The sequence below is a fragment of the Felis catus genome, chromosome B1 (assembly GCF_018350175.1).
Source record: "Felis catus isolate Fca126 chromosome B1, F.catus_Fca126_mat1.0, whole genome shotgun sequence".
NCBI classification, from domain to species: Eukaryota; Metazoa; Chordata; class Mammalia; order Carnivora; family Felidae; genus Felis; species Felis catus.
In genome coordinates this window covers 164,987,693-165,001,410 of record NC_058371.1, presented here as the reverse complement: position 1 = coordinate 165,001,410, position 13,718 = coordinate 164,987,693, and the positions used below count along the sequence as shown (strand labels likewise).

General features: G+C 38.3%; 1 protein-coding gene across 13 annotated transcripts in view; it reads right to left on the bottom strand.

Annotated features, from left to right (window-relative positions):
- Positions 1–13,718, bottom strand: part of CORIN (corin, serine peptidase) — a 257,422-nt gene that overhangs the window by 151,087 nt on the left and 92,617 nt on the right. For all 13 annotated transcript variants that reach the window (XM_045056421.1, XM_019829551.3, XM_045056418.1 and 10 more), the window contains exon 5: positions 6,652–6,833. In XM_045056421.1, the coding sequence (XP_044912356.1) occupies positions 6,652–6,833 (182 nt within the window). The remainder of the gene's footprint in view (positions 1–6,651; positions 6,834–13,718) is intronic.

The following is a 13,718-nucleotide window of genomic DNA, read 5'->3' as shown; positions in this document are numbered from 1 at the left end:
AGGTGAATTGGAATAATGTACCTATGCACAGGAATGCACTGAATGGGGTTTGAGAAGTGTAAAAAAAAAAAAAGTAACTATAAGGACAGTGAACTGGATGCCTTACTGCTAAGCATCAATGACCTAGAAAACAATAACTCAAAGCTACAGATAATTGTAACCCATGTGTGAAAGCCAAAAAGCCTCTGCAGTAGCTTAGAAAGAGGCTCTTACAACACCGTAGCTGGAGAGTCTAGAAAACTGAGGACCAAGCCCAAGAATTAATAGTCAGAATGTTCAAGCTCTACTGAAGGATAAGCAGCTAATGAAAGCAGATCTTTTTGGCAATGTAAAGCCTGAATTAGGGAGTTTAGAAAGAAAGAAAGAAAGAAAGAAAGAAAGAAAGAAAGAAAGAAAGAAAACGAATGCTGACACTTGGAATAAGAACAGCTGGGAATATCCCTCTGATGTCTTACCTCTAGCTGACATTGAGGCTCTGCATAAGTAGGAATTGAAGGCTAAGGCAGAGTTGTAAATTGCCAGAGTGTTTAAGTCCTACCACAATATACACACAGAACCTATTGGAAAAGGGTGGGAGACTTAATGGTTCAAGGCATTTAAAAAAATATCTCTCCAATCAACAGCTCACCACTGAGCTGCTATCTGGGTAAAACTTTCAGTGGCCAGACATGACAAAGAATACAAATGTTACAATACAAAGTTAGTTTAGGGAAATCACTAAACAAGTAACTAGTAACAACACCAACTAGTAACAACAACAAATCCTGGGGAGAGGGAAATTTTGATTTGAAGAGTTGTACATTATATTATTTAAAATATCCAATTTTCAACAACAGCAACAAAATATGACAAAGAGACAGGAAAGTGTGACTGATATGTAAGGAAAAAAAACAGTCAATAGAAACTGTCACCGAGGAGGCTCAGATATTGGACTTACAGACAAATAATTTATATCAGCTATGTTAAATATATTCAAAGAATTAGAGAAACCCATTTCAAAAGAACTAAAGTATAATAACAATGTTTCAACAAATAGAGCATTAACAAAGAGATATAAATTAGTTTTTTCTTAAAAAAAAATGAACCAAATAGAAATTCAGTAGTTGAAAAGTACAACAATAAAATGAAAATTTCACCAGAGATGCTTAACAAGCAGGGTTGTGGGATCGAGCCCCATGTTGGGCCTTGCACTGGACATGAAACCTGCTTAAGATTCTTTCTCTCTACCCTTCTCTCCAGCTCACTCTCTCTCCCTCTCTCTCTCTCTCTAAAAAAAAAAAAAAAAAAAAAAAAAAAAAAAAAAGAAAACAAATAGCACAACAGAAGATGTAGATCCTCTCTTATTAGTAATTACATTAAATATAAATAAATAAATTGAACACTATAGTCAAAAGGCAAGGATTTGCCTAGTGCATAAAAAACACTATTCAACTCATATTCAGAAACACAAATAGGTTGAAAGTTAAAAAATTAAAAATTTGAGGGGAGACTAGATGGCTCAGTCAGTTAAGCCTCTGACTCTTGATTTGGCTCAGGTCATGATCTCACGGTTCATAAGTTTGAGTCCTGCATTGGGCTCTGCACTGATAGTGCAGAGCCTGCCAGCCTGCCTGGGATTCTCTCTCTTTCTCTCTCTCTCTCTCTCTTTCTGACCCTCTCCCACTCAGGCTCAGTCTTTCTCTCAAAAATTAATAAATAAAAACATTAAAAAAAAGAAAAATTTGAGATGCATACATGCTTACATATATTTTGCTGTTGTTAGATGTAATGTTCTACAGATGGCTAGTAAATCAAGTTGGCTTATAATGTTTTTCAATTCTTCTTCCTTATAGATCTTCCACCTAGTTTTTCTATCCACTATTGAAAGGGGAGTATTAACTGTTATCTATTTTTCCCTTTAATTCTATAAGTTTTTGCTTCATATATTTCTGAGCTCTGACATTAGGTTATGTCTTCTTGATGCATTGATTCTTGTATCATTTTTAAATGTCCTTCTTTGCTTCCAGTAATAATCTTACTGCAAAGCTATAATAATCAATACAGTGGATGCTCACATAAGAATAGACATATCAATAAATGGAATAGAATTGAGATTTCATACATAAACCCATACATCTGTGGCCAATTGATTTTTGACAAGGATACCAAGTCCATTCAATGGGGAAAGAATTGTCTCTTCAATAGTTGGTCCTGAGATAACTGGATGAGGTTAGACCCCTACCTCATACCATATACGAAAATTAATTCAAAATGAATTGATGACCTACATATGAGAGCTAAAATCTTAAAACTCTTAGAAGGAAACAGGAGTAAATATTAGCTACCTTGGGTTAGACTAAAATTTTCTAGACATGACATTAAAAGCAGAAGTGACAAAAGATAGATAAGGTGAACTTCCTTCAAAGTTAAAAAAAAAAAAAAACTTATGTGCTTCAAAGGACACAACCAAGAAAAGTCACTTGAGGGTTGCCTGGGTGGCTCAGTTAAGCATCCAACTCCTGACTTTGACTCAGGTCATGATCTCATGGTTGTGAAATCCAGCCCTGCATCAGGCTCCATGTTGACAGCGTGGAGCCTGCTTAGGATTCTCTCTCTCCCTCTCTCTCTGCCCCTCTCATGCTTGTGCTCTCTCTAGCTCTTTCTCAAAATAAATAAAAAAACATTAAAAAAAAAAGAAAAGTCACTTGAAAATCACTTGGAGAAAAAAAAGAAACAGGAAAATCATTTGAAAAGACACTCCACAGAACATACGAAAATATTTGCAAATAATATATCTGATAATGGGCTTGTATCCAGAGTGGATGAAGAATTCTTACAATTCAACAATTTATTTTATTTTTGCATTATTTTTTTAATGTTTATTCATTTTTGAGAGACAGAGAGAGAGACAGAGCATGAGTGGGGAAGGGGCAGAGATAGAAGGAGACACAGAATCCGAAGCAGGCTCCAGGCTCCGAGCTGTCAGCACAGAGCCTGACACAGGGCTCGAACTCACAAACCGGGAGATCATGACCTGAGCAGAAGTCAGGTGCTCAACCGACTGAGCCACCCAGGCACCCCTAATTCAACAATTTAAAGACAAATTACCTAGTTTTAAAATGGGCCTCATATTTGAAAATATATTTCTAAAAAGACATACAAATGGCTAACAAGCTCATGAAATGTTGAATTAACTCCATAATTAGTCATTAGCAACATGTAAAACAAAACCACAATGAGATATCATTCCTACCCACCAGGATGGTTACAATCAAAAAGGATAAAAAGTGTTGGTGAGGATGCAGAGAAACTGGAACCCTTCTACACTGCTGGTGAGACTGGCATTTCCTCAAAATGTTAAACAGTTATTACTAGTCACAGCAATTCTACTCCAAGATACATACCCAAGGGAATTGAAAACATATACTCACATAAAACTTGCACATGAAAGTCCACTGTAGCATCATCATTCATAATAAACAAAAAGTAGAAACAACCTAAATGCTCCTCAATTAATGTATGGATTTAAAAAAATAGTATAATCGGGTGCCTGGGTGGCTCAGACGGTTAAGCGCCGGAGTTCGGTTCAGGTCATGATCTCAGATTGTGGGTTCAAGCCCCGCGTCAGGCTCTGTGCTGACAGCTCAGAGCCTGGAACCTGCTTCGGGTTCTGTGTCTCCCCCTCTCTGCCCTTCCCCCACTTGCCCTCTGTCTCTCTCTGTCTCTCAAAAATAAATAAAAGCTAAAAAAAATGTTTAAATAGTATGTTCATACAAAGTAATAGTAATTGGCAATAAAAATGCATGAAGTACTGATACATACTGCAACATGGATAAACCTTGAAAACTGCCAAATGAAGGCAGCAAATCACCAGAGGTCTCATATCGTCTGATTCCATTTATGCGAAATGGCCAAAATAGGCAAATCCATAGAATCAGAAAGTAGATTAGTGGTTTCCAGGGAGTAGGAGAGGAGAAAATGGCACTACTGATAATGGGTATGGGGTTTCTTTTTTGGGTGATAAAAATATTTTGGAATTAGATGGCTGTGATGGTTGCACAACTCTCCAAGTATACAAAAACACAGTTAATTATACATGTTAGAGAGTGAATGTTATGGCATATGCATTATATATCACTAAATATTATGTTTTTAACATAATATAGAGAAAATTGTATCATCTCACAAGTGTAGAAAATGCATTTGATAAAATTCAAAAACTACTCATGATTTTTTTTTAAGTTTATTTATTTTTGACAGAGACAGAGTGCGAGCATGAGCTGGGGAGGGGCAGAGAGAGAGGGAGACACAGAATCCGAAGCAGGCTCCAGGCTCTAAGCTGTCAGCACAGAGCCCGACGTGGGGCTTGAACCCATGAACTGTGAGATCATGACCTGGGCCGAAGTTGGACGCTTAACCGACAGAGCTACCCAGGTGCCCCAACTATTCCTGATTTAAAATAAAAAAAAAACCTTAGCAAACCAGAAATAGAAAGGACTTCCTTAATCTGACACAGATATCCATAAAGTCTTTCTGCAAACATTATAATTAAAGGTGAATTATTGAAACCTTTCTCTGACAGAGGAAAAACAGAAAGCACAATGATTAGAAAGAAGAAAATAAACTGCCATTTGTAGATGACATAATGTGTACTTAGAAAATCCAAATGAGAGTTATAAAAATCAATATGTGATTTATTTCTACACAAACAGAAAAAAAATTTTTTTGAGTTTCTATTTACAATGACATCAAAAATATCAAATACCCATGAATAAATCCAAGGGAAGATGTGTAATATCTTTCTGGTTGAAATTACCAAACATTTTTGACAAAATTTAAGGAGTAAGTCATTAAAATACTTAATTAAAGATTACCATAGTATATCATTTTGATGGTTTGGAGGCCTCAGTGTGGTAAAGCAATTCTCCCCAGTTTGATTTATGGATTTAATACAATCCCAATTCAAAACAAAACAAAAGAAAACAAAAGGCATTTGTGGCAACTGCAAGGTGATTTGAAAATTTACATAAAATGGAAGGGCCAAGAATAGGCAAACCATCTTTAAGAAGAAAAAGGCTGAAAGACTTAAACTATTAAATTTAAAGACTTATTATAAAATTACAGTGGTCCAGACAGAGTGGTATTGGCTTAATTCTACATCAAATGGAGGGTCTAGATATATATGTACATATAATCACTCACTTGACTGATAACAAAGGTGACATGACAGTGCAGAGGGGAAAGACAGTACTCCAAATAAATAAAGGGCAGTGGGGTCAATTAAATATATGTGCAGGAAAAAAAAAAGTTAATCCATAGCTCACACCATACACAAAAATTAGTTCCAGAATATTTTAGGTATAAACGTTAACACTGAAACAATAAAGCTCCAAGAAGAAAACATGGGGTGGGGGGGTGGGGGAAAGCTTCTATGTTTTGATGTAGGCAAAGATGTCTTATATAAGATATCAAAAATGAATCACAAAATAAAGGGTTGATAATATGGACCCATTAAAATTACAACCTTCTGTTCCACAATAGACACTAATAAAAAGCAAGCCAACCAAGTGGGAGATAGTCACAATACATATTCCCACGAGTTGACATATCCAGAATGCATAACGAAATGCAAATCAAGAACAAAAAGGGAGACTTCCCAATCAAAGATTGGACAAAATACTTGGACAGACACTTCACAAAAAGGAATATTCACATAACTAAAAGTTTCGGAAAAATCAATCTAACTCATCAGGAAAATGCAACTTAAAACCACAAAAGATCACAGCACCATGAGAATTGCTAAAATGAAAAAGACAGCAACAAGTGCTGGGGAGGATTTGGGGCAACTGCAACTTTTAAACATAGCTGGTAGGAGGATGAATGGGTACAACCACTTTAAAAAACTCTGCTGAATAAACATATGAGCATGTTCAAAGACATGTACAAGAATAGTCATGGCGTCACTATTCATAATAGTTAGAAACAACTCAAACATTTATCAACAACTGAATAGAAAAAATATATTGGGATATAACCATATATTAGAATACTATACAACAATGAGAATGAAGGAACCACAAAGGTGAAAACATAACGAATCTCTCAAACATAATGTTGAGCAAATGAAGCTAGATACAAAAGGAGTCCATCCTGCTCAATTCCAATGACATGAATCTCAAAAGTAGGCAAGCCTATCTAAGATGGCAGAAGTCACCTTAGATTGCTTCTCTTAGAAGAGAGGTTTCTTTTGGGTTTCTTTCAGACGACTGAAAGGGGGCTTGAGAGATTTTCTGGGATGCTGGACCTTTTGTGATTTGCTTCTTCCACTTACCTAATATTTTCAAGGTTAATCCGTGTTGTAGCATGTATCAGTACTTCGTGCATTTTTACTGTCAATTACTATTCCACTGTATGAATATACTATTTTTTTTAATCCACACATTAGTTGAAGAACATTTGGGTTGTTTCCACTTTTTGGTTACCATAAACAATGCCACTTATGAACATTTATGTATAAGCTTGGTGTGATCTATTTCTTAATCTGGGTGCTACTCATAAGGATCTGATCACTTTCATAAAACGTATTGAAGTATATATTATTTGTATATGTGCTTGTATGAATAGCGTTTTTCAATAAATTTTTTTTTAATGAAATGAAACACAGACACCTACATTGCTTTCCTCTTTCCTGTTGTGGTGAGAAGCAAATCCTGCTGACGTTGCTGCTTTCGTTTTGGACTCTAAACTGGGAGCATGTGAGGAAATCCGGCCAGGAGGCATTCACCATCCCTAGGACTGATTCACAGCCCTCTTTTGCAGCCTCACAGAAGGACCTACAGGGCAGGAGTCCATGACTAGAAGGAAAGAAAAGATGAAAATTAATGTTTTTATAGACTACTTCCTGATGGGGCGCCTGGGTGGCGCAGTCGGTTAAGCGTCCGACTTCAGCCAGGTCACGATCTCGCGGTCTGTGAGTTCGAGACCCGCGTCAGGCTCTGGGCTGATGGCTCAGAGCCTGGAGCCTGTTTCCGATTCTGTGTCTCCCTCTCTCTCTGCCCCTCCCCCGTTCATGCTCTCTCTCTCTCTCTCTCTCTCTCTGTCCCAAAAATAAAATAAAAGTTGAAAAAAAAATTTAAAAAAAAATAATAAATAATACAAAAAAAAACAATTTAAATTTCCACATTAAGTCCTAAAACAAGGATTTCAGCCACCCTATTATCATGATTCTAGGGACAAGAAGCTAGTTCCATAACATATCAGCTCACTATCTCTTGTAGAAGTATTTATCCCAAATGATTTTTTTTCCCTCAATTTCGTGTGCTGAAGTAAAACTGTCAAAAAAAAAAAAAAAGGAGCTCTAGTTAATCTCAAATGGAGTAAATTAACATAGAAATGAAGGTCCCCAAATTGGAAAAGCAGAAGTAGGTCACAAAATAGGTTAATCTCATTTCTTCATCTTCCCTTTGAGAAATTAAAAGTATCTTTGAGAGGCAGACAGAAAGCTGTGCCTTAACCTCCACAGCCTCCCCAGAAAAAAAGCAACGACAAGTGGAAACTCAGTTATTTATCTACAGTAAGAAACTATTTATCTTCGGTTTTTAAAGTTTTTTATCTTCTCAGATTTCTCTTTTATCTTTGGCAAAACAGAAAAATGCAAACAACTGTCTGCTGTTGGTAAGGGTAATGATGCTCTGGGAGCCTGTCTCTACTCAACCGCCAGGCAATCAAACACTTCTGGATCAGAATGCTACAACACGAAGGCCAGGGACTTGTTCCCTTCCGTACACAGGTGGCGTTTCCTACTTTGCAGCAATAAAATGTATCTATCTCTCACCCTGGCTGGTGATCGGGCTAAGCCATTTCAAGTGGTTTTAAGGAAACTGGGGAAAAAAATATACATGTCAGTCAAGGCAAAGCACACACTGTGACAACCTTAAACAATATCTGGTTCAAACCCTTATTGGAGATGGGCCTAAGAAGATTCTGGGACACGCTCAAGAGCACAATCTTCTTAATGGCAGAAGCGGGAAGAGAATCCAGGTGTTTGAAATTTCAGTTCATGCTCTATCTACTCTTCCATATTGTCTATTCTCACATAAGGATGGAATAATTCAGCTTTAAAAATCCTTTGATGAAACAAGAACATTAAAATTCCCCATTGATACTTCTATGGATTGCAGAAACATAATGGGATGTACCAGCCACTGATAGAGTGATAGAGTCTGATAGAATCTATAAAAGAATCTCGGGAGAGAGATCTTATTATATATAAAAATATGGGGGCGCCTGGGTGGCTCAGTCAGTTGAGTGTCCGACTCTTGATTTTTGGCTCAGGTCATGATATCACGGTTGGTTCGTGAGTTCAAGACCCATTTTGGATTCTGTGCTAACAGCACGGAGCCTACTCGGGATTCTCCGTCACTCTCTGACCCTCCCTTGCTCAAACTCTGTCTCCCCCCAGATAAATAAACTTTAAAAAGAACAATAAAAGTATGGAAACGGGGTCCTCAACAATTACACTCAGATGCAAATGCTTTTGGCCTTCCTCTCAGGAATTTGTCTTAAAACTGAGTATCTTTTAGGGGCGCCTGGGTGGCGCAGTCGGTTAAGCCTCCGACTTCAGCTCAGGTCACGATCTCACAGTCCGTGAGTTCGAGCCCCGCGTCAGGCTCTGGGCTGATGGCTCAGAGCCTGGAGCCTGCTTCTGATTCTGTGTCTCCCTCTCTCTCTGCCCCTCCCCCGTTCATGCTCTGTCTCTCTCTGTCTCAAAAATAAATAAACGTTAAAAAAAAAATAAAAAAAAACTGAGTATCTTTTAGAATCCTGATCTCCATATAATTATCTACCTACATTAAAATGTAACTAAATTTATTAATGAAGATGCAGAAAGAGAGGTTTTGCATTTGAAAGATTAGGTTTCGGACATAAAACTATGAATCGGTTCAGGCAAGTTTCTTGGTACAAAGAAGACACTTGACTGCCATCGTGAAATACATTAGATGTTTATAGGACTTAAGAAAGCATCACTTAAATAGCATTTTAAAATCATATTCCAGAGAAGTTAGAGACTGTATTTTCTCAAATAAAACCAAAGGACATGGTTGAGGAAATCTGGAAAACACAGAATTCTTACGCGATTCCTTTGCGACACTTTGCTAGGTTCTAAGTGCTTCATGTGCATTAACTCATTCATTCCTCATTATGGCCCCAAATATACAAATAAAAAAGTTGAAGCACAGGAAAAATAAGAAGAGACTTGCCCAAGATCACTGAGGTAGTGAGTGTCAGAGCCAAGATTCAGACCCAGGCAGACTGATCCCAGGACACGCTCAGTTAAACTCTATTTATGTGAGTCTATACTTCAAGAACACATGTTCCAAAAGCACCACTCAAGGTTAGTTCAAAACTTGATACAGGCTCCAGACCACCACAATAAAGTGAAGTCACAACAAAGCAAATCAAATGCATTTTTTGGTTTCCCATTGCATTTATAAGAGTTATGTTAACACTACACTATAGTCTATTCAGTGTGCAATAGCATCATGTCTAAAAAAGTGGTGACCATACCTTAATTAAAAAAATACTTTATTGCTAAAAAATGCTACTCATCATCTGAGCTTTCAGCGAGTTATAATCTTTCTGCTGGGGTGCAGGGTCTTGCTGCTGACTCATCAGGACCCTGGGGTACAGGGTCCTGCTGCTGGGGTGCAGGTGGTGGTTGCTGAAGGTCGGGGTGGCTGTAGCAATTTCTTAATATAAGACAACAATGAAGTTTGCCTCATCCACGGATTCTTCCTTTCATGAACAATTCCTCTGTAGCACAATGATGCTGTGTGATAGCGTCTTACCCACAGTAGAACTTTCAAAATTGGAATCAATCTTCTCAAACCTCGCTGCTGCTTTATAAATTAAGCTTATGTAGTATTCTAAATTCTTGTTGTCATTTCAATAATTTTCGCAGCATCTTCCCAGGAGTAGATTCCAACTCCAGATACCACTTTCTTTGCTCATCCATAAGAAGCAGCCCGTCATCTGTTCATGTTTTGTCCTGAGATTGCAGCAATTCGGTCACATCGTCAGGCCCCACTTGTCGTTCTAGTTCTCTTACTATTTCCACCACATTTGCAGTGACTTCCTCCACTGAAGTCCTGAACCCCTCCCAGTCATCCACGAGGCTCGGAATCAACCTCTTCCAAGCTCCTTTTAATGTTAATATTTTGGCCACTTCCCATGAATCACAAATGTCTTTAAGGAATTTGAATGGTTAATCCGATCCAGAAGGTTTTGATTTACTCTTCCCGGATCCATCAAAGGAATCACTATCTATGGCAGCTATAGCCTTACAAAACACATTTCTTAAATAGTAAAGACTTCAAAATTAAAATTACTCCTTGACCCATGGGCTATAGAATGGATGCTGTGTTAACAGGCATGAAAACAACATTAACCTCATTGTTCACCTCCATCAGAGCTCTTGGGTGACCAGGTGCATTGTCAATGAGCAGCAATATTTTGAAAGATGTTTTTTTTCTGAGCAGTAGATCTAGTTTAAAATATTCAGTAAATCACGGTTGTAAACAGATGTGCTATTATCCAGGCTTTGCGTTCCATCTATAGAGCACAAGTAGAGTAGATTTGGCATAATTCATAAGGGCTCTAGAGATTTTGGAAGAGTGTAGAAACACTGGCTTCCATTTCAAGTCAACCACTGCCGTAGCCCCTAATAGAGTCAGCCTGTTCTTTGAAGTTTTGAAGCCAGGCCTTGACTTCTCCTCTCTAACTATGAAAGTCCTAGGTGGCATTTTCTTCCAATAGAAGGCTGTTTCATTTACGCTGAAAATCTGTTGTTTAGTGCAGCCACCTTCATTAAGTACCTAACCTAGATCTCTGGGTAACTTGCTGCAGCTTCTACGTCAGCACTTGCTGCCTCCCCTTGCACCTTTATGTTCTAGAGATGGCTTCTTTTCTTAAACCTCATGAACCAACTTCTGCTAGCCTCGTCCTTTTCTTTTGCAGCTTTTCCACTTCTCTCAGCCTTCACAGAATTGAAGAGAGTTAGGGCCTTGCTCTGGATGAGGCTTTGGCTCACGGGAATGTTGTGGCTGGTTTGATCTTCTATCCAGACCACTCAAACTTTCTCCCTATCAGCAACAAGGCTGTTTAGCTTTCTTATCATTCATGTGTTCACTGGAGTGGCACTTTTAATTTCCTTAGCACTTTTCCTTTGCATTCACAATTTGGGTGTTTCGCACAAGAGGCCTAGCTTTCGGCCTCTCTTAGCTTTTGCTACACCTTCCTCACTGAGCTTAATCATTTCTAGCTTTTGATTTCACGTGAGACACGTGGCTCTTCCTTTCACTTGAACACTTACAGGTCATTGTAGGGTTATTCATGGGCCTGATTTTAATATTGCTGCATCTCATGGAAAAGGGAGAACTGAGGAGAGGGAGAGAGACAGGGGAATGGCCAGCTTGTGGAGCAGTCAGAACCCACACAACACTTATTAAGTTCCTTCTCTTATATGGGTGTGGCTCATGACCCTCGAAAACAAATACAATAGTACATCAAAGATCACTGATCACAGATCATCATAACAAATATAGTGACAATAAAAAGATGTGAAATACTTCAAGAATTACCAAATGTGACATAGAGACATGAAGTGAGCAAATGCTGTTGGAAAAATGATGCTGATAGACTTGCTCGACACAGAGTTGCCACAAATCTCCAATTTGCAAAACATGAAACATCTGTGAAGCACAATAATGGAAAGTGCAATTAAACAAGGTATGCTTGTATACACTTTCTGAGTGGACCAGCCGTATACACGGGGTTGGGCTCTCCCTTCACTCCACAAACTCCTAGTTAACCTGCAATGAATCGGTATTTGCCCAAGGGGCTAAGGAACACAAAGGAAGGGTAAAGTGATTTCTCTTTCTTTTCCAGGTGTGAGACAGCCCACAGTCATGGTACAAGCAAGCCAGGCTTGTCTTCAGCATTCTTTCTTTGCCTTCTAGTTCCTGACCTTCCCAGTTTCTGACATGATCCTGGCCACCCTCGCTCCAGCGTCCCACTTAGATAACCGCCCCCCCCCCCAGACCATTACTCACTCTTAAACATTTCCTTCCCTTCCTACAATCAAAACTACATTCCTCAAATGATCAGATCCCAATTAGGCTGCCAAAGAAGAAAAGAGATGAAAATAGCACAGAGTAATTCATAATAACCGAGGGACACTTAACCTTCCCAAGGTTTTTGCATCATTAGAAGATGGTTGGAGCAAAGGAATAGCTAGTTGATGGAATGCCAGGTGCCATTTACCAGGGAAACATTCATCCAATAGAGTGGGGTGGGGGAGATCCATGCAAAGCTGTCGAACACGCAGGGCCCAATTCTCTCGAGAGGTTCACGGACTTTTCCTCACTTCTGAGCCCACGTATTTTTGGATGACTTAACATCTATTCTCAGAATCTTGTAGAAGAGCATTAAAATTTCACGCAAGCACCTAGAAGATTGTTTTCATGTTCTAAAGCTGAGTCTTACCTCAGATAAGACCGTTACGGACTCTGATCAAGATCATTTTCTGTAGCAAAGCATACGTCCACCACTCTAAAACTTCCACACAGCCACTCCTCACTGTCTGATCCTGGGCCAACAATTCACTCACACGAAGACTCACACTTTCCTCATTCGAAAAGTGAGGGGTTTGGAAGGGCTGGTTTCTCATGGTCCTTTTCCTACTAACATTCTATAAATCAAAATTCATTCTTTAACACAATACTTCTCAGAGGGGCAGTGCTAAACCTACCAGCTTTGCTAAATTTCGAAAGGTAACATTTTTTTTTTTCCTTAAGATTTGTTCTGGGAATATATAGAGACATTAAAATACCATTAGGCCTTCCATTCTAAAAATAGGACTTAAGAAAAATGTCTAGAGTGTTTCCAAATAGCTCTCTTAAGAGGGGTAACCGACAGAGACCTGTTAGAGCAGGACATGTGAAATGGTGATGAGTATTTATAACAAGCAGCCCTTTTAAACAGGGAGCAAAACGAGGAGCCATTTGTTCTTGCTTTGCACGAAATCCAACTGCTTACGAGGGCTTGAAGTATTTGGCTTTTCATCACATGGAACAGTGTGGTGAGACAGGCCACACTATTTTGGATTAGGAGTGTCTATACCCAAGCAGTAAGCAGACTGACATCTGAAAACAGTGCACCGCACAGGCGAAGAGACAGATTTGGCTATGAGAATACAATTTTAGCACGGGCGATTATTTTAAATTGATGTGGGAAGCACATTTGGTGTTGTGCCCAAATCCCTAACACATTTCAACTAAAGTTCAAGCAGAAAACCTGTTGCATCACCTCTGTAACTATTTGTTGAAACAAAGACATATAAAGAAATACGTAAATAATTCCACTATATAATGATAGTGAAGCTTTTATTTTCACGAGCAGGGACATTCTAAAATAATTTACCTAAAAAATGGGAGATTTTACCAATATAATTTTTAGTGAATTTATCTACCAAAATTGTTAGCTTTATTTACAGTTTTTAAAATTTTTTTTTTACTGTGCCCTTTAACCAACATCTCATGTCTCCCCAAATCTATACATGTTATTTGCAAAAAAAAAAAAACAAAAAAAAACAAAGTTCTGATAAAGAGATAAATTTTAAAGTTCCTGAACAAGGTCACAAAGTAAGCTTATATAGCTATGGGTTTTAAATTTCACAAATC